Source organism: Microcebus murinus, chromosome 3 (genome assembly GCF_040939455.1).
Source record: "Microcebus murinus isolate Inina chromosome 3, M.murinus_Inina_mat1.0, whole genome shotgun sequence".
In the NCBI taxonomy this organism is placed as follows: domain Eukaryota; kingdom Metazoa; phylum Chordata; class Mammalia; order Primates; family Cheirogaleidae; genus Microcebus; species Microcebus murinus.
The window spans coordinates 21,146,408-21,164,624 of NC_134106.1; the positions used below are offsets into that span (position 1 = coordinate 21,146,408).

Genomic DNA, 18,217 nt, shown 5'->3' on the forward strand with positions numbered 1-18,217 from the left:
GGCTTCCGTGTGAAGAAAAAGACGGGGGAGCAATGAGGGCAGGGGGAGCCTTTATAAACAGCCCACTGGCAGCGCGCTCTCTGCTCATCCTAGATCTATCTGCAGAGCCGCCTTCCCGCCCTCGGCCCCAGAGCCGGGGTTCCCAGAGGACCACGACTCCGGGGCGGGCCTGGCTCCTGGGACAGCCAATGAGAGCCAGACCCCTCCCAGGTGGCTCTGGCTGACCAATGCCAGGGCGGCCGGGAGGGGATTGCCTGGGCCGGTGGGGGACGGTCACCTGCAGAGGTGGGGGAGGGCGCCGCCAGGGGCGCTGCACCTCGGGCTGGGGCGCGGGTCCTACCTTGTCTTTGGGGCTCCTCCTTGTGGGGCCGGTTCTTGCCGAGCTTCATGGCGGAGAACACGCTCCTCCCGGCTCTGCGAGGGGCCGCCAGGATGCGGTGGAGGGAGCGGGGCGCGTGGAGGAAACACACAAACACAGAAGAGAAGGGGGGATGGATACCCTGGCCCTCGCCGGCGGTCCCGGGATATGCTGGGGTCTGACTCCCACGCCGGAGCCATGGGGGCATTAGGGCAGAGGCGCCCCCTCCGCTTGGTCCTTCGCCATCCTTTCACCCCACTGAGGGCGGGATGCAGCCCCAGCCAGCGGGGAAGGGGGCCTTGAGCTGGGAAGAGCCGTTTTCACTGGAGATCTCTGGGTCTTGGGCTTTTCAACCTGATCCCAGCGCCCTCAGTCCAGTCTTCTCAGAGACCCCAGCTCTGCCCGTGTCCCCAAGCTCATCCTCCCTGCCCCTGCGCCCTCCCGGGCTGGTTGGAAGGAAGGCCTAGGACCGCAGACAGCGTGAGAGCAGAAGGGCAGAGGCCGAGGGGGCAGAGGCCGAGGAGGCAGTGGGAGAAGCGGTTGGAACTAGCTGTTCGGGTCTCACATGGCCCTGGTGCCCACGGCCTGCCTGCTCTGTCTCCCGCCTCTCCTTGGCCCCCAGTGAAAAGCAGGAGCGGGGCCCCTTCCTGTCTCTCTTTGGTCCTGCCTTTTGCCCATTCTGCCTGGCCCCTGTCACTGCAGGACCCCTCTTTCCCCCAATCCCAGGAATTTATGGCAGAATCTGCAGCTCCTACCTCTTCCTCTGGCTTGGTGTGGCCTGTGCCCTGGGTGAAGGGCCCTGCAGTCAGGGGGCTGAGGGAAGAAGTCAATGATGTCCCTGCAGCCCAGCCTGTGGTCCGTGGCTCCAGAAGGGACCAGGAATAGGACTGGCGAGGGTGAAGTGCAGTATTCCATTACCCCACCCATATTGCATAAGCGGATACCTGACTCCCTCCACTTCCCGTTCTCCCTCCCCCTGGGAGCAGCCCATCATCCTGTGGGACCAGGTGGGGCTGGGCTCAGGCCCTAACCCTGAGCTCCCAGAAGAACTCTCTCTCTTAAGTTCATGCATCCCCCTGTGGAGGCCTGACATGATTTCAAAGACCCCCAGATCCTTGTTCTTTATGCTGGGTAATGAAAGGTTGGGGAAAACCTTTCTGTGCTCGTAGAGATGACCTAGAAACCTCAAGCCCCTCTATTTGGGATTGGAGAGCCCATCTCATCTCCCAAATCTGGCCCTGTACCAACCCCAGGCCTTTTCGCTACTGTTCATATGCAGGACAAGGCCTGTCCGAATCCCAGTGAGGTAGCAACCAAGAGCCACCCCTTTCATCTGACACCAGCTCACAACTTAGGGCACACTAGCATGTTCATGAGTTCCTCAAAACAGGAGAAAGAAGGCTGATGTGTCCGCACCCTCCAGTAGCGCCTCGTCTGGAATGTAACAATGGGAAGAAAGGGAAAGAAAGGAGCTCTAAAAAAATCAAGCTTAATGCCTTTGGAATTATTTTTAAAAGCTTCTCCCCTTCTAATAAGGGGAGTTAAGTTATATATACATAAATGCATATAAAACATATATTAAATGGCCAAAAAGAGACTACATAGGGCCAAAAGCTTTTCCAGATGTCTGCTCATTTCATCTTCCTAGCGATCCTGTGAGGGACACATGCTTCTCCACATTTGACCAATGAAAAACTGAGTCTCGGAGAGGTGAAAATAATCACAAAGTCACATGGCAAGTGGCAGAAGTGGGATTGAAGCATAAAAACTGCTGTGTCCTAGGCCAGCAATGTTTCCACCCCATCCCACCTCTTTGCCTTGATGCTGTGGGACTGCCTTCTCTGAGAGTATGAAGCCCATCCTGACCCTTTGGACTTTAGCAGAAAGACTCCAGGGCCTGCACTCATAGGCACGGGTGTGGTCCCTGTGCCAACGTTTGCAGATGGCCGTTATTTGTGAAGAGTCCCACAGACCATGCCCATGTTTACAGAGAAGCAGCTTGTTCAAAACTAACCTGCGCATCAACACATTTGGGAAGAGACTGCTATAAATGTTAAATTGCTGGTGACATAACATCCACCAGATCATTGGACCCAGCAAAAGCAATCGTGTGGTGGTGAGGAAGGGGCCATCTTGGCTGGCTCACACTGCAGCATCCTGTGGGATTTCTCCCCACCTGGTGGCCCCAAGCGCAGGAGTGCTGGCTGCAGTCCTCTGACGGCTGCCACAGGCCCAGCCTCCGGAGCTGTGGCTACTGTGTGCCCTCAGTCCGGTTCATGTCTTCGCACGGGTCCCTTCCTGTCTCAGTGCTTGGGATTCCTTTCTGCCTCGCTCCCCTGCCCCATTACTTCTCTCCTGAATTACCCAGCAGTCTCCTGCAGGGCTCAGGGTTTGACTTTGTATCATCACTTTTCCACCATTCCTGGGCTGTGCTATTGTTAGAGTCCCATGTGTGATCTATACAATGCCATCACCATCCCAGCCTGCTCCAGACACAGAGTGCCCCGGGGGAAGTGCTCTGAGGCAGCAGGACAGAGGCAGGCCCTGCCTGGAGAAGCCAGCTGCCGGCATCCTGGGAAGGGATCTGGCCCTGCTGCCTGTGGCCCAAAGGGAGTGCTAGGTAGCGGGAAATCGTGGCTGTCAGATGCTCGTCCCATGGACCCACCCAAGTGGAAAAGGGCTTGAGGCATCCCTTGGGCAGTTATGGCCCTCGAATTTGAAAATCACTCTATTCCTTAAAACAAACATATTTGGAGGCAAAGATTGAGACTTAAAAAAAAACCCAAAACTATACTTATCCAGCCATCTCTACCATAACCTCCTAAAGCAATTCAAAGGAGAAATCCCTCTCTCCCAACCCTACATAACTTTAACCATCTGAAGCGGACAGGCTCACTGGTAGTACCCCTGTGTGCCTGGGAAGATCTCAAAATGATGTTTGTCCCCTTATGAAAAATGCAGAAATGTGTGGTGAAGGATGTAGTTTCCAGAGTTCTGACTATAGGCTCTGTGTCTGTTTGTTCTCCTAGACTTACTCTTCAATTCATGGCTGCCACCACCCTTTGTAGTGACACTGCCCTTCTGATCAGTGACACATCAGAAGTTCACTATAGAAAGAGCTCTTTCCTCCTGATTGCAGCTCTAGTATGTCTCTTGGCAAAGGGTAAAGTAGATTTTTAAAATAATGTTAACGTAATCAAGTAATTTTGAAGATTATCCACTTGCATTGAAGACCTAGATTTCAAAAACTATATAATATGTTGATTAGGTTTCTGTTGTCCTGGCCTTTTTTTTCCTCAAAAGAAAATTCTGCTTTTGATCTAGTTGTGTTCTACAATTACTAAAAATAGGATACGGTGAGAAACAGACAAAGCAAACAAGCCAGTGCTCAGCCCGATGAAAGCACTTTACAAACAGTGGCTCCTTATTCATGGGCTTATTAAAGCTTGAGAAGCAGGACCCAGGGAAGGTCACCTCCTACGAAACGCTGAGGATTCACAGTCACATTTGGGTTTCCTGTCGCTGCATTTGCCATCGTCAGAATGATATACACCTACAATCTAGACTGGGATTTCTTTCTAGGGAAAAGATTTTAAAATTAGTTCACTCACTGTAAACTTTTTTTCATTTACAGATCTGACAATTTCTCTGTTCATTTCTTGGCTCAGATTTGGAAGAAGGTGGCTGTGGTTGTGTGATGCACACAAGGTCCTAGGGAAGAGCTTGGTATTTATCATGACTTGGGAACATTCACCAAATTCAATTTAGTGGCTTAAGTGTTTCATTAATCCAGATCTATGTATTATTCTAAAAGTTGTGACAGACCATAATGACTGTAAATGAACTGCAGGCTGAGACTACTCATTGTCCAAGGCTTCTGCCCCACCATTGGCTTCTGTCAGAACCATCTAGACTCATTAGCTCAGGCCTCAGGCAATCAGGAGAAACAAACTGCTATCTATAAGAAATGGGGTCTGCAGTCCTTCTTTGCATTGCTCAAACAGCCAGATTTTCAAGACTTGAGGCCATGTACTCCAAGCACCCATTGATAGGCTTATTTCTTTTATTTTCCATGCCCCAGTACAGGGGATTTCATAATTGCGGCCTTTACAGGTGTCTTTGAAAGTGTGTTAGTTTCGATTAACTTCCTGTAAGTAGGCAGGAGAGGTCAACCTGACCCTTTATACAAGAACCACCCTGTCTCTAAAGTGGCCCATTTGCACATGTGCCTGCATTGTACCAGGAGGCTTGGGAGAACCGCAGGTATTTATCCTGACCCCAGCATCGCCAGGGAAGCTGGTTCCTCACTTCTCCCTGGTACCCAACCCTTCAAAAGGCTCAAGCAAACAGCATCATGGAAATATAGTTCCCATCTCCCCAAACCTATCTAGAATCTCACCTCTTCAGAGGTGCAGGAATTCTTTTTTTTTTTTTTTTTTTTTTTTGAGACAGAGTCTCACTCTGTTACCTGGGCTAGGGTGCTGTGGCATCGACCTAGCTCACAGCAACCTCAAACTCCTGGGCTCAAGCAATCCTCCTGCCTCAGCCTCCCAAGTAGCTGGGACTACAGGCATGCGCCACCATGCTCCGCTAATTTTTTGTATATATATTTTTAGTTGGCCAATTAATTTCTTTGTATTTTTAGTAGAAATGGGGTCTTATTCTTGCTCAGGCTGGTTTCAAACTCCTGACCTTGAGTGATCCTGTCGCCCTGGCTCCCAGAGTGCTAGGATTACAGGCGTGAGCCACCGCGTCCGGCCTATCTCATATGTTAGTTGGAGATGGCAAGAAGTTAGGATGAGGTAGAGCTGGGGAGCTAGCGCTTGTGTAGGCCTACTGTGTGCCAACGCTGTGAGGCACCTGCTACTATAGCTGTAGCCAGTCAAAGGGATCCGGCCAGTCTGACTCCCTGTGAGTCTGGCCTGGGACCGACTGTGGAGCTGGAAATCAGGAAGGGCCTTAGAACATCGCCCATCTCAGACAGAGAGCCTGGGGACAGGCAGGTTGTTCATGTCCCATTAAGCACTTTTTACATCTATGTGTCCATGGAGAAATCTGAACCCCAGAACCCTCTCTCTAAGAGCACCTCCCTGGCTCAGCACCCGCCATCATCTCCCATTCACTCCAGCCTGCAGCTCCCTGGCTGCCTGGCTAAGCCTCGACACATGCACTGCCTGACACGTCTTCCCTTGCTGGGAACCTGGCAACCTCCTCCATCCTTCAGGTCCCTGGGCCAGAGCCCTCCCCGCATGGTGCCATTTCCCCCATCACTGCAGCGTCCACACCGAAGCATCACTGCCTCTGCTTGTGGGCAACAAGTGTGAGTTGGAACTCAACATGCTTTCGTTAAAGCAATGACCAAGGCTGTGAGTTCCCCGGAATCTTTACGAAAGTGGAGCCCCCAAGCCTGAACCAGCACTGATCAGTTCATACCCCTAAACACACAATTGTGGTGTTTCTGTGATATCCTCATATGAACTAATCTTTAACATATGCAGACCCAGTTTTGAGCCAATCTCCTAACATCTCTGGGACTCAGGTTCTTTATCTGGAAAATAAAGACCACATTCTTGGCTTTTATGCTCTCCTTGGTGTGTTTGGAGGATTAAATTAAGGTAGAGTCAAGTGCTCTAGCTTCCTGGGTTTGTTGGGGAATCAGAGTCTGTGCTTTAGGTGCAGCTCTGTCCCTGTTCTGGGACTCTCAGATTCATCACCTGTAAGGAGGAGGGTCAACCAGAGGCTCTCTCCAGTGTGGTTGGCCCTGGTGCTACCCTGCCCTGGTGGAGTCTCCTGTGATGCTAGAGTCTCCAGACACCTACGTGCTTCTGGGGAGCCTGTGCGACCCATTCATAAGCCCAGGCTTCGCATCCTTCCCGCCCTATGTGGCTGCTCCCATCTGCAGTCCTCTCCTCAACCCGCAACACAGCAGCGCCCCAATCTCCCTCCCCGAGGAAGCCTTTTGGGGGAATGGAGATAGTGGGGCCACCAGAGCAGTGGACTCTCCTTAGCTTTCTGGGTCTTCATGCTCTAGGCTTGCCCTGCAGCCACTCAGTGCCCAGAGCTTGTCCTCACTGGGCCTCCAGTGCTGTATGTCCAACTGCCCAGCCCTGCCTTGACTCTGGGAAGGGGAGTCCACTGCTCCCTGGGCCCCTCCCTGCCCTGGCCTTTAGCTGCACCGTCCCTCACAGGGACGCCTGGGGGCCACAAGGTGGGGAGCTGAACGGGGCAGTGGAGGAGGAACGAGACACTGAAGGGAGGAGGGTGGCCCCCAAGAGCTGAGAATGGAAACCAGAAGGCCCAGCCACCTGCCCACCCCACCCTAGCCCCACCCGGGACAGAGGGCCCTCCCACCCTCCACAGCCCTGTGGTGAGGGGCCTCCATGCCCCGCCAGCTCTGCCCTGGCCTGGGACACCTACTTGTGCTCGCCATCTCTGCCTCCCTTCGTCTTCTCTCTGCCTTTGCTGAGTCGCGGAGAGAAACGAGGAGACAAGGGGACTTGTGTGAGAGGGTGCGGACCAGAGACCCATGCAGCCTAGCCCCTGGCCCTGCTGGCCCCCACACTCCCCAGGGCCCCTTGTCCTATAGACCCCTGATCCCATGCAATCTCTGCTGTGGGCCAAGACTGCTGGGCAGGGGTCCCACGGCCCCTGGTTCTGTGGGAGAGAGGGGAAGGGCTCACAGGAGTGGGGCTGGTGAGGGAGGGGCTCAGGGTATCCCTGATCTCCTCCACCCAGGCCAAGGTGTGGGGATTCCGGAATGTGAGCTGCAGCTTCCTCAGGGAGCACAGGGCTAGAGGAGCCTGGTTACCCTCCGGCTGGGGCCACCCTGCTTCAACCTGACCTTTCCCCTAGTCCTCTCCAATGGGGTGGGGAGCTCCCAGCCTCTGGGGGCCTCGAGGGAAGCCATGGGCTGAGCCTGCCCTGAGAGGGCCAGGGGTGAGCAGGTGAGCTGTAAGGAAGACGTCCAGTCACCAGAAGACAGGTAGGTGGGGAGGTGCTAGGGTGGGAGTGGGGCTGTAATTGAGCTACTGCTCCAGGGCTCAGAGCTCCTAGCTCTCTGGAGCCCTTCTGGAATGTTCTCTCATGCTTTCTCAATGCTGTGACAATGAGGATGAAGAAAAGAAAGCGAATAACAATTAGCAATTTTCCTTCTCCTCACTCCCAGAGTGAGGCAGAAGACCTCTGGCACAGAGATTGCCCAGGTGGACTTGACTGTCCCCAACAGCTCAGGACCCGAAGGCCTAGATGCAGCCCAGCTCTGGCCAGCCCACCTTTGCCTTGGGCAAGCAGGTCAGTTTGTAGCTCAAAGGAGTTAACATTAGCCAGGTCTCTGGCTGTCCAGATCAGACGAGACCACTGAGCAGAGAAAGCGGCTGCAGAGAAGGGGGACTATCTCTCAGCAGCCCCAAATCCCAGCGTGGCCGGCTGTGCCTGGCTCCTCTGAGCTGCTTTGGGAGCCGCTGCGGCTCTGGAGCTCAGCCTGCAAAAAAGGCGCTGGGGAAGGATTTTCCTCTCTGGGGGCTGTGGGAACTGATTAAACAGCACTCGTGGAGTGAGGCCGGGTGCTCTGAACCCACACACACACACTTATGCACATCCCTTGGCGCACACGCCCCGTGCACCTGCCGTGTACACGTTGCCCGGCTGCCCTCTGGCCCCAGGCATAGAAGGGACATGCCTGGCTACCACAGGTCTCCACTGGAGTAGAAAAATGACCCATAAGGAGAACAGGAAAAGTGGCTCCTGCCCCTACCTCCCCCCCAGCTGAGACCCAGCAGAGAGAAGCCCAGCAGGAACCCCTACATCCCCAGGGACACCAGAGAAGGGATCGGGCAGCAGAAGGAGGTGGGGGTCATGGAGGGCAGGCAGGCCAGGCCAGGCGGAGAAACCGAGAAGGGGAGAGAGCAGTGGGATACAGGGAATCAGGAGGAAAGGCCCAAGTCTCTGGAGTTCAACTGCAAGATTTGGGGGGGGGGTTCTTTCTTTGTCCTTTCTAAGATACGACCCCTAGAGACAGAAGCAGCACAGCCCAGAATCCAGTGGCATGTGCTGCTCCCCGGTGTCACCCAGAGAATGTATGTGCATGTGACTATATGCAAACACGGGCACCTGCATGCATGTGTGTGTGTATGTGTGTGTGTGTGTGCACATGCTCCCCCCTCTCTCCAGAGACTGGGGCAGATGTATGCTGACACACAAGGAACCCCAATTTAGTGCTGTTTGCTGCAGAGAAGAGGGACCATGTCTCACTTGCCCCAAATCTCAGCATGGCCGGCTGCCCCTGGCTCCTCTGAGCTGCTTTGGGAGCTGCTGACCATGAGGTTAGTAATTTATCCTTTCTCTGCGACACTGACACTGGCAGAGGTGAGGGGAACACTCTGAGCCCCTGCCCCTGGCCCTGGGCGGCTGTGCCGGAGCTCAGCAGGAGCTTGGTGACAGTGCCCGAACCAAAAGGTCAGATGCCACTCAGGGTAGGAAAAGTTGGTGTCAGGATAGCGTGGAGTCTGTGCAGAGGAAGGAAGCCAACACTGGCTGGGCATCTACCACACGCCAAGCCCCGCGGTGGACGACTTGCCTGTATTGTCTCTTTTAATCCTAACATTCTTGTGGGGCATCAGTGAGTCCCCCTTACAGATGGGAAGTGGGTCCCCAAACAGCAGAGCTGGGGGTTGGGCCTGTGCTCTCCACTGCACTGCTTCCTGGTGCATCCCCGGGGGCTCTTTGCAGGAACCTGGCAGAAACCGGAGGCCCCTGGCCTGGGGGCAGGGACTAGAGCGGTGGGCAGAGGGCTCAGAGGCCACGCGGCTGACCGGGGCCCAGGAGAGATGGGCCCTCGGCACGGAGGGTGAACAGGCAGACAGGCCACACACACTCCCTAAGGAGGATGGGGACTTCAGGGCAGTATTTAGGGTCTCAGGAGTGAGTGGCCTTGCTAGGTGGGCACCTGCAGAGGCCTCTTCCTGTCTGCGGCCCTCACAGCAGCTGAGACCTGGGGGCTACACCACCCCTGCTGAGAGCCATCTGACCCCTGGGTCAAGGACAGGATGGACAGGGGTGCAGTCCTTGAGAAGCCGGCCAGGCACAGGGCGAGAGTGGGGACAGGGCTGGGAGGTGGCCCAGGCCTGGAGAGAGGGGCGCAGAGTGCCCAGAGGATCTCCCGTGTCAGCCTCCCCCGAGCCTGCGGGAGAGTGGGCCGCGCCTGCTCCGTTCACCCCCCAGACAGGGAGCCGCAGATCCTCAACCACAGCCGAGGGCCAGGTGACCTGGGGGCCGCTGCTGCTGCCAGCAAGGAGGTTCTTCTCCTGCTCACCATGTCCAGGAGGGATGAGAAGGGCACTGCGCACGTTGACTACCTTGATCCATAAGGGACTGGCCTTCCCAGGTGTGGGTGAAATGTGGGGTGGGGAGGGGCAGGTGCAGGAAAAGCCAGGACTTGGGGGTCTAACTTGAGGTCAGAGGTGAGGCACGGAAGCCCCTTCCCCCTTCCTGTCCTCTTCAGGGAATCAGTGTCTTCCTGTTGGCCAAGAGGTTGCCAAGTCCCTTCTGGAGGGCTCTCTGGCTTCGTCCCAGGCCCTAGGGCTGGCAGGCCCGGCTTACCAGGCACTTCTGTGACAAGGGTGAGACACCATGTCTAGGGCTGCTAGGCCAGCTTCCAGGGTCCCCTCGGCACCTCAGCACCCCTTGACCCAGAACTCGCTGGCATGTGTGGGCAGGCGGAATTAAGCTGCAGGAAAATCCCTCATTCTCTAAACCGGCTCCACCTCCTCACCAAAGGCCCAGCCCTAGAGTTTTCTCAACAGCCCCCTGCTGGCTGCATGGCTAGGCCTGGAGGGAGAAGGTGCCCTCAGGCCTGGGAAAGAGCATGCAAGGCTGGGGCCCCGGAAGATACCCTCCCCCAGGTCCCAATCCCCGGGATGAAACCCCGTCCCTGCTTCTGCTTCCTGCTGCTGCCCTGGGACAGGCCCCTGAAGGTTGGGAGAGGTGGGAAAGCCTCCCAGGCTGTGAGGAAGGTGGGGAGGAGCCCTCTTGTCTATTCCCAGGTCCCAGGGCTCTCTGGAGGTGCAGGGTTCCCCACACGGCTGGCTCTTGTGACCTGAGAGAGAAACTGGCTCGCCCTCAGCTACAGCCACCCAGAGGGCTGCCTGCCCCACTGCCAAGTGCTCCCAGGAGAGCTGTGTCCCATGGCGCGTCCTACAGGGTCCAGAGCATCCCTGGATCCTTCAGGATATCAGAGTTGGAGGGAGCCAGATGTCCACTAGCTGAACCCCTCCCTGTTACTGGGTTAATGACGTGCCCAACATCACTCAGCTAGCAAGTGGCACAGTCAGAGTGGGACTTAGTGGACCTTAGCTCTCCTGATTCGAGGCCAGCTCTCCTTTCCCTACAACGGACGGCCCTCATGTGCCTTCCACCCTTGTTCTCGCGAAGCCCTTTCTTACAGCCCGCCTGCAGCCTCTGAACCAGCCCCCGCAGCTCTCTCCTAGCGGAGACAGAAGAAGCGGGTGTGCCCACTGAGTCAGCACCCTTGCTCCCCACCCAGCCTGCTCCTCCTCTGACCATTTCCAGCCAGATTCCTGACTTTGCGTTGTCCTGCTACAAAGAACCTGTTTGTCACCAGCCCTTGTGTGGGCAGCACTGGGCTCCTCCATGATCCCTCTGGCTCTCCCAGCAACAGGGCGGGGCGTGGGGGTGTTCATTGCTATGGTCCCCATTGTACAGGGGAGGAGAGAGGGTCAGAGAGGTTTTGTGACTTGCCAAGGGTCACAGGGCTAATAAGAGGCAGAGCTGGGACTACCCAGAGTCTGAGGGGTGGGCTCCAAGCTGGCCTGGCCAGGGTTGCCCCCGCCCCGTGGCTGGCCTGAAGTCGATAGTCCAGGCGTGTTGGCTGCAGGCACCATTGCTCGGACCTTATTACCATTAGAATCCCCGCAGGGCGCCTGGGGTTCCTCAAGCGTGTGCATGTGTGTGTGCCTGTGCGCACGCATGCACGCATGCTTGCATGTGTGTGTGTTGGGGGTGGAGTGAGGGGCTGCAAAGTGATTCAAATGCAAAGAAGGAAAATATATTTGTTCAATAAAAGCATATCAATTCAATTGCACTAATTCAGGACCTGTGTTTTTTCCAGCAGGGGAACTGAATAAACTTTACTTGGAAAGGAAAAGGGTGGAAGGAGATTAGAGGCAGATATTTCCAGTGGCTTGGAGCATCTCTTCTCTCAAAAACAAGCTGGTCCTTTAGATGCATCATTGACTTACTGGCATTTTACATATTATCCCCGTGATCTGGGAACGTACGGACAATGTCTTACTAGCTTAGCCCAGATTCTGTCTCTCTGGGCTGTGAGAGTAATACAGTTGCTTTTCTTTTTTTTATAAGAATAGTGTGTGTGGAATGAGCTTACTGTCATCTGTGTGCAGCAGGATACTGGTGCTTGCATGTGTTCTTGTCAACAGAGGAGAAGCTGGGCCCAGCCAGGACCCGGGCTTCACTCTGGCAGGAAGAGGCCACACTCTCTTGGGTCTCGTCACTGGGCCTGGTTGGCTGGGTCTTGGGCCAGAGAGGCCAGGGCCTCCTCCTGCCACTGCCCCCGTCTCTGATGAGGGCAGAAAGTCTAGCCCCTTCCCCTCGTGTTGGAGCTCGGACTCGCTCAGGGCCTGACCTGAGTGGGCTCTGGGGTGGGGGTGGGGTGGGGGCGCTGCAGAAACATCCCCCCACCTCTTGGATGTCTGTGCTCTGAGCCAGCCAGGCCTACAGAGGCCTGCGGGGGGGTGGGGCACAGGCCTCTTCCCTGTGTCTTTGCGGGTAGTGGGCAGCCACAGGGGCCTGCCTGTTGTTACCTCCGGAAGCTCTTCTCGCCCGGTGGCCGGGAGCTGGGACGGGAGCCGGGAAGCAGTCCATCTGTCTCCTGGCTGTCCTTTTCCTCCTCTTGAAGAGACTCATCCCCCAGGAAGTCCCCATTGTCCCAGGAGCCCATGGTGCCATCTGTGGCCTGATACCGGACCTCCACGCACAGGCTGGTCTGGAGGGGGAGGGGTGGTGGTGAGCGGCTGGGACAGCAATAGCCATCATAACCCCCCACATTCTGCACTTCGAGATGTTTCCAAAGTGCATTCACACCCTTGACTCACACAGTCACGGGAGGAAGTCACCCCATTTTGCAGATGAGAAAACAGAGGCTAAGAAAGACTGACACGTGCAGACTTGGGATCTGGCTCTACTCCCCGCTAGTGCCCAAGGTTGTGCTGGCTGGTGAGGTGTTCAGCCTGCCTTGGACAGCTGAGCCTGGGACGGGGGTGGGTTCTCCGAGGCTGCTGTATGCATAATCAAGGACACCATTCAGCGTCCCCAGTGATCAGCTCACTTCCTCGTCCTTAGCACCAGGCTTGCCCGCGGGCTCGAGGGGTGGTCTGCCTAAGACCAGCCGGTTGGAAATGTGACAAAATGGGCTGAGCATGGCCTCCAGGAGAGGAGCCCATGCTCCGGGCTCCCTTTAGAGGTGCAGAGTCAGCGCTTCTTCCTGCTCATCCGACACCCACCCTCCCACCCCGGAGAGGGAGCAAACTCGGGCTTGCTCTGGGGTTTTGCTCTGGGAGAGAGTAGAGCACAGAGCCTGGGGTTAAGCTTAGTGCTGGAGAATCCCGACTAGGCATCTTGCTCCGTGTCCTTCGCCTCCGTTCAGCTCCCGTTTCCCCCAGCGCACGGACCGTCCTCAAGCCGCACAGGTGATGGGAGCCCCAGCGTGGTTGCCCTTCCTCACAGGTGACTTGCTCGTGTGTCCTGGACAGGCAGCTTCACTCAGTGCTGGGACCTCCCAATGCCCAGGCTTAACTTCCCCAAGGGGAGGGAAAGGTGCACGTATTTTCTGAACCCTCCCTGTGCTAGACGTCGTGCTAAGACGCCTCAGTGTTCACTCATTTGATCCTCTCGACACTCCAACCTGCCCTGCCCGACACAGCAGGAGGTTAAGTCACTTGCTCGAAGTCGCACGGCTAGGTAGTGCTGGAGCTAGGATTTGAGCCCAGGCTGCCTGACTTCAGGCCCCATGTCCTCTCCACTGGGCCAATGTCATAACCAAGTATGTTGTGGGAAATGGTGACCTGGGACGGTGAGGCCTGGGTCTCAGTCCTGGCCCTGCTCTTAACCAGCTTTCTGACCTTGGCCAAATCCATCTCCCATGCAGGACTTCAGCCTCCCCATCCATAAAAATGGGTGTCCGAGGTGGGTGGTGGAACACTCCTCAGAGAGGGTTCCTTCCACTCCGGTCCCCCACGCTGCAGTCCTGCCTTCTGAGGCTGTTTCTGCTGGCTACCATGTAGGGCCATATATTACACAGGACCCTGGTGGGGGACTATGGTACAGCCCCATTTTACACATGGGTAAACTGAGGCCAAGAAATAGCCAACAATATTATTTGATATATTTATTGAGCACTTACTTAACTGTTCTAAGCACTTTCTGTGTATTTTCATTCAATCCTCATAACAATCCTGTGCCTAGATGCCTAGATGCCATAATTTTTCCCACTTTGGAGATGATATGTAGTTTGCCCAGGTCACACAGTGAGTAGTCTAACTAGGAGTCATCCCAGGGGCTGTGCTCCTCACCGCTGTACCAAACTGCCCATGAGCGGCCATGAATGAACTCAAGGGACCAGTGATCAGAGCAGAGCCTAGGGTCGAGGCATCCAGGTTGGCTTGCTCCCTCTCCTTGTCAGACACGTGCTAAGTGCCTACGGACTGGACTGTGCATTGTCCGTGCATGTGGGCAGGGATGTGACAAATAGAATGAAGGGCAAGGTCCCTGCCTTCACGGAATGTCTTGTTGTAGAGAGGAGCCAAGTCAGATGTGCAGAGCAAGGGCCATGCCCCAGAGTGGCCAGCAGGGCTCAGCCTGGCCTTCCCATGGGAGAAGCCTCTTTAGCGATTCCTGTGCTGGCTCCAAATGGAAGGACCTGTCGGTGGAGAAGGGAGCGCTCCCCCTGCCCCATAGCTCTTCCCTGCATTCCCACCATAGGAAGGGCTGGTGTGTCCACTGTGGGACAGCAGTTCCTGCCGTGCCGCAGGGCCTCCAAACGCAGCCGTCAGATTGAGCAGCTCAGCAGAGCCTGGCCGAGTCTCCTCCTCCCGCCTCACCCTGCCATGCATGAGGAGCGCCCCCAGACCACCCTATGCTCCCCCAGATGGGGAAGCCCAGGAACTCCCTGGGGCACACCCACCTTGATGATAGCGTTGTTGTCATCGATCAGCGTGTCGGTCACCTCCACGTGGCTCTCCTCCACCACCTTCTGCAGCACCATGCGGAAGGTCCCGATTAGCCTGTGAATAGCAGAGGCTGAAGGTGGTTTCATGGAAGAGGCCAGAGTGAGGAACGAGGCCGACATCCTCCGGGCTATGACTGGTTGGGGAGGAGACAGGTGGGCTTGCGCAGGCTCCATGCAGGGCTGAAGAGGGTGGCCCAGGCACCAGGCCTGGTCCCAGCCAGGGCTGTATGTGTGAGACCCATTTCCCAGGGGAGCCCCAAGGGGCAGTGAGCACCCTGGGGGATGTCCAAGGACTGGGGGTCAGGGCACGTGGGATCAGGCTTCAGCTGAGCCCCTGCAGAGCAGCGTCCAGACGCCAGTGTGGCTGCTGGAGCAGAACCCAGGGCTCCCGGACATGTAAGCAGCTCCTCCTCCTCCCAGGTCCCTGACCAGGTCGAGGTCCCCAGCCCTCACCAACACCACATGACCATTCATTCCACATCTGCAACCTGGGTGTGCCTTGATGCCGGGACCCACGTGACCACAGAGCCCCCATACTCCTAGCTGCACCCGGGGCAGAGGAGCGCAGGCCCGAGGCTGAGAGCAGTCTTGGAGTCAGAGAGATGGGATGTGAGACCCAGCTCCGACACTGCTGGTGAGTTACCTGCTTCCTGGGCGACTTACTCAGCTCTCTCAGCCTTGGCTTTCTTGCAAGATGAGCTAATAGCCCCTACTTCATAGAGGACTGCTGGTAGAGGACTAATGAGATAGTCTGTGTTGGCGTCCCCAGCACAGAGCCCACCCCCCAGAGCAGGCTAGTCGTTATTCCTGTGATGGCTCCAGGCGTGAGCCTCTCGAGGGCGCGGGGTGCTTTCCAGCCTGTGTTTGACATTTCCGGCCCACCAGAGATCGCAGTGTCTGTTGGCTGAATTAATGAACCACAGCGGGTGCTCAATAAATGCTGATGGAATTGACTCGAGCCCATGTCACCCCGCGGTTAGAAGGCTTGCTCTGGGAGAGGACAGGGCACTCAGGGCTTTTGGTACATCCAAGTGGGGTGGATGAAAACACACACCCCATTCCCAGCTAAAGGGACAAAGGCTGGGGACACAGCCGCAGTGTGAGAGCTGGAAGGGGCCTTGGGATCGCCTGGTGCTGCTGGTGACTTATAGAGGAGGAAGGTGAGGCCGCAAGAGGGGAAGGGACATAGCTAATGGCCAGTCTGGATGTGGTGAGACAGCAGATGAATTCTGACTTAGGCAGGCATGCTTGATGTCTGTACCATCCTGAGGGCTGTGGAGGGCGAACACTGATTTAAGAAGAAAAAAATCCTCCCATCTGTGCAGGGAGGAAGTGGGAGCAGCCGTGTGGGATGAGTATGAAGGGTGAATATAAACCGATTCCCTCTGGAGATCAGAGCCCCACCCGCCAGCTTGCCTGCCTGCCCGAGGGAGAAAGGTCACACCACTCCTCCGCTCAAAGCCTAACTGGCTTCTGGGCTTTTCTCAGACCAGCGTCCTCTCCCCAGCGCAGGCAGCGTCACAGAGAGAGAGGTGCTGGGCCGGGCCAGGGGACCTGGAGCCGCTGCCCCTGAGTCTTGGTTTGGTCTTTATACAATGAAGGGGGTGGGCTCTTAGCTGCTGTGAGCTTAGACATTCTAAAAATAGCCTATGGGCATGAGGGAATATGTTGGCCTTTTTGCAGCCTCACTTCTTTTGGTTCTAAATTGACAGTTTTAAAATTTCAGCATGAACAGAATCACCCAGAGGGCCTGTGAAGACACAAATGACAGGGCTTCACCCCTTCATGGATGTTCTGGAAAATGGTTAACTGGTGGGGAGGGGAGGGTAGTGCCAATCTGTAGCTTTTGCCGATTTCCATGGTGTAAATACCCCACCATGACCAACTTCAGGCTTCTAATGTGAAATCACTGAACTGCCTTCACCAAGTTTGGTTCACACCATTGGCCCCGTGCCCAGGGGCTCTGATTCAGTAGATGGGAGGAGGCCTGAGAATGTGTATTTCCAACAAGTTTCCAGGTGATGCTGACGATGCTGGTTGGAGTGACACATTGAGAGTCTCTGTCCTACCATTGCCTCTGCAGACAGCTTTTCAGGCCTGCTTTGATTCCACTAGGACCTGCCAATGCTGAGTGTGGGGCAGCAGGCACATCTTCCCCATACTCAGACGCCGGGCACAGCAAAGGTAGGTGCCCCCATCAGCAGAGGTGCTGCAATGTGACAAGACACCCCCAGGGGGCAGGATGGAGCTATTCCCCTGCAAGTGCTAAGAGAAGCCTCTGGTGCCTTCCAGGATTAACTTGCCTGAGAGTCTCAGACTCCAGACTTGGGAGGGGCCTTACAGGAGAGCTTGTCCCGCATTCCTTCTAGGAGGAGTCCCTGAAACAACCTCCCTGACACATGCTCGCAAACCTCTGCTAGACAGTGGCAGTGACAGTGACAGGGCTCTCGCTGCTCCATGGTGGCTTTCACTGCTGGATCATTCTGCCACTGCAAGGAGCTGAGGTTGGCCTCCTGGCAAATGTTCCCTCCTCGCACCTTGGCCCAAGCCCTGTCCATGGGCAGACTAAGTGCCACCCCTAAAGGAGGGCAGTGTAGACAGCGGGAAGAGCCTGGGTGCTGGAGCCAGACAGATGGGGGTTCACCCCGCAGAATCTAAAGGCTTTCCACCATCTGGCAGCTGTGTGATTCTGGCTAGTTCTCTTACCTCTCTGAGCCCTGCTTGTTCATTTCCCAAAGGAGGTGGCACTGCTGGCTCCGCTGGGCAGTGGTCAGGAGAATGCTCGTGTGAAATTCCCCTGCCATCATGCAGAGGCCAGCCCCTTCCCTCCCTGGTGCTGTGTGGGGCTGGCCGTCTGGAGGGCCCAGGTGGGGCTGGCCTCCATACAGGACGGGCTCTGGGGCAGATCCAGGCTGCCGCCACCCTCCCAATTGCGCACAGCCCCACAGAGCCAGGGCCTGTCTGTGGCCTGGAGGGCGAGACTGGGACGCTAGCACCTTGCATGCCCAGAGGAGTCAACTGGCCACACTCCCAGGGGTGGCTTGGGGGCTTTAACTCCTAATAGTTCCCTACAATCTTCTCCAAATAAAAATAAAAAATTATGTTCTTTGAAATGGACAACTGATATTCTCAGTCAGTCTTATGTAAAGTATAAAGAAAAGCATTTTTATGAAACTTTGCTCTTTTCACAGGTCTGTAACACACCATCTGTGCAAACACAATGCTTGCCATGAAAACAGCTTCAAAACAAGGGCCCTGATGCTCATTCTAACCAGAACGCCACCCTCAGCCCCTCCTGGGTGGACATTCTCTGGGGAAGGAGCCAGGTCAGGAAGGGGCAGGGGAAGCCCCTGGCTCTGGCCCTGGTGGTGACCCAAAAGGTGACCCTGTCCACCCCACCTGCTCTTTGTGCAGTTGCAGTGTGACTCTGGACCAGAGCCCTCTCTGGGCCTCAGTTTCCCCGCTGTTAGGTGAAAGAGCTGTGGCTGACCCCATGTCCTCTGACAGCTTGCCTCATGTGCCCATCCCAGTTACCCATCGCAAAGAGGGCAACTCACTGGAGGCCGTCTGGACCCACGAGGGGCAGGGCAGGCAGGGCA

General features: G+C 56.0%; 1 protein-coding gene across 2 annotated transcripts in view; it reads right to left on the bottom strand.

Annotated features, from left to right (window-relative positions):
* The window catches only part of OTOF (otoferlin), an 89,593-nt gene that overhangs the window by 40,045 nt on the left and 31,331 nt on the right, over nt 1-18,217 (bottom strand). For both annotated transcript variants that reach the window (XM_076000615.1, XM_076000616.1), the window contains exons 4-6: nt 14,574-14,673; nt 12,196-12,377; nt 341-414 (exon numbers count right to left, since the gene is read on the bottom strand). In XM_076000615.1, coding sequence (XP_075856730.1) covers nt 341-414; nt 12,196-12,377; nt 14,574-14,673 — 356 coding nt within the window. The remainder of the gene's footprint in view (nt 1-340; nt 415-12,195; nt 12,378-14,573; nt 14,674-18,217) is intronic.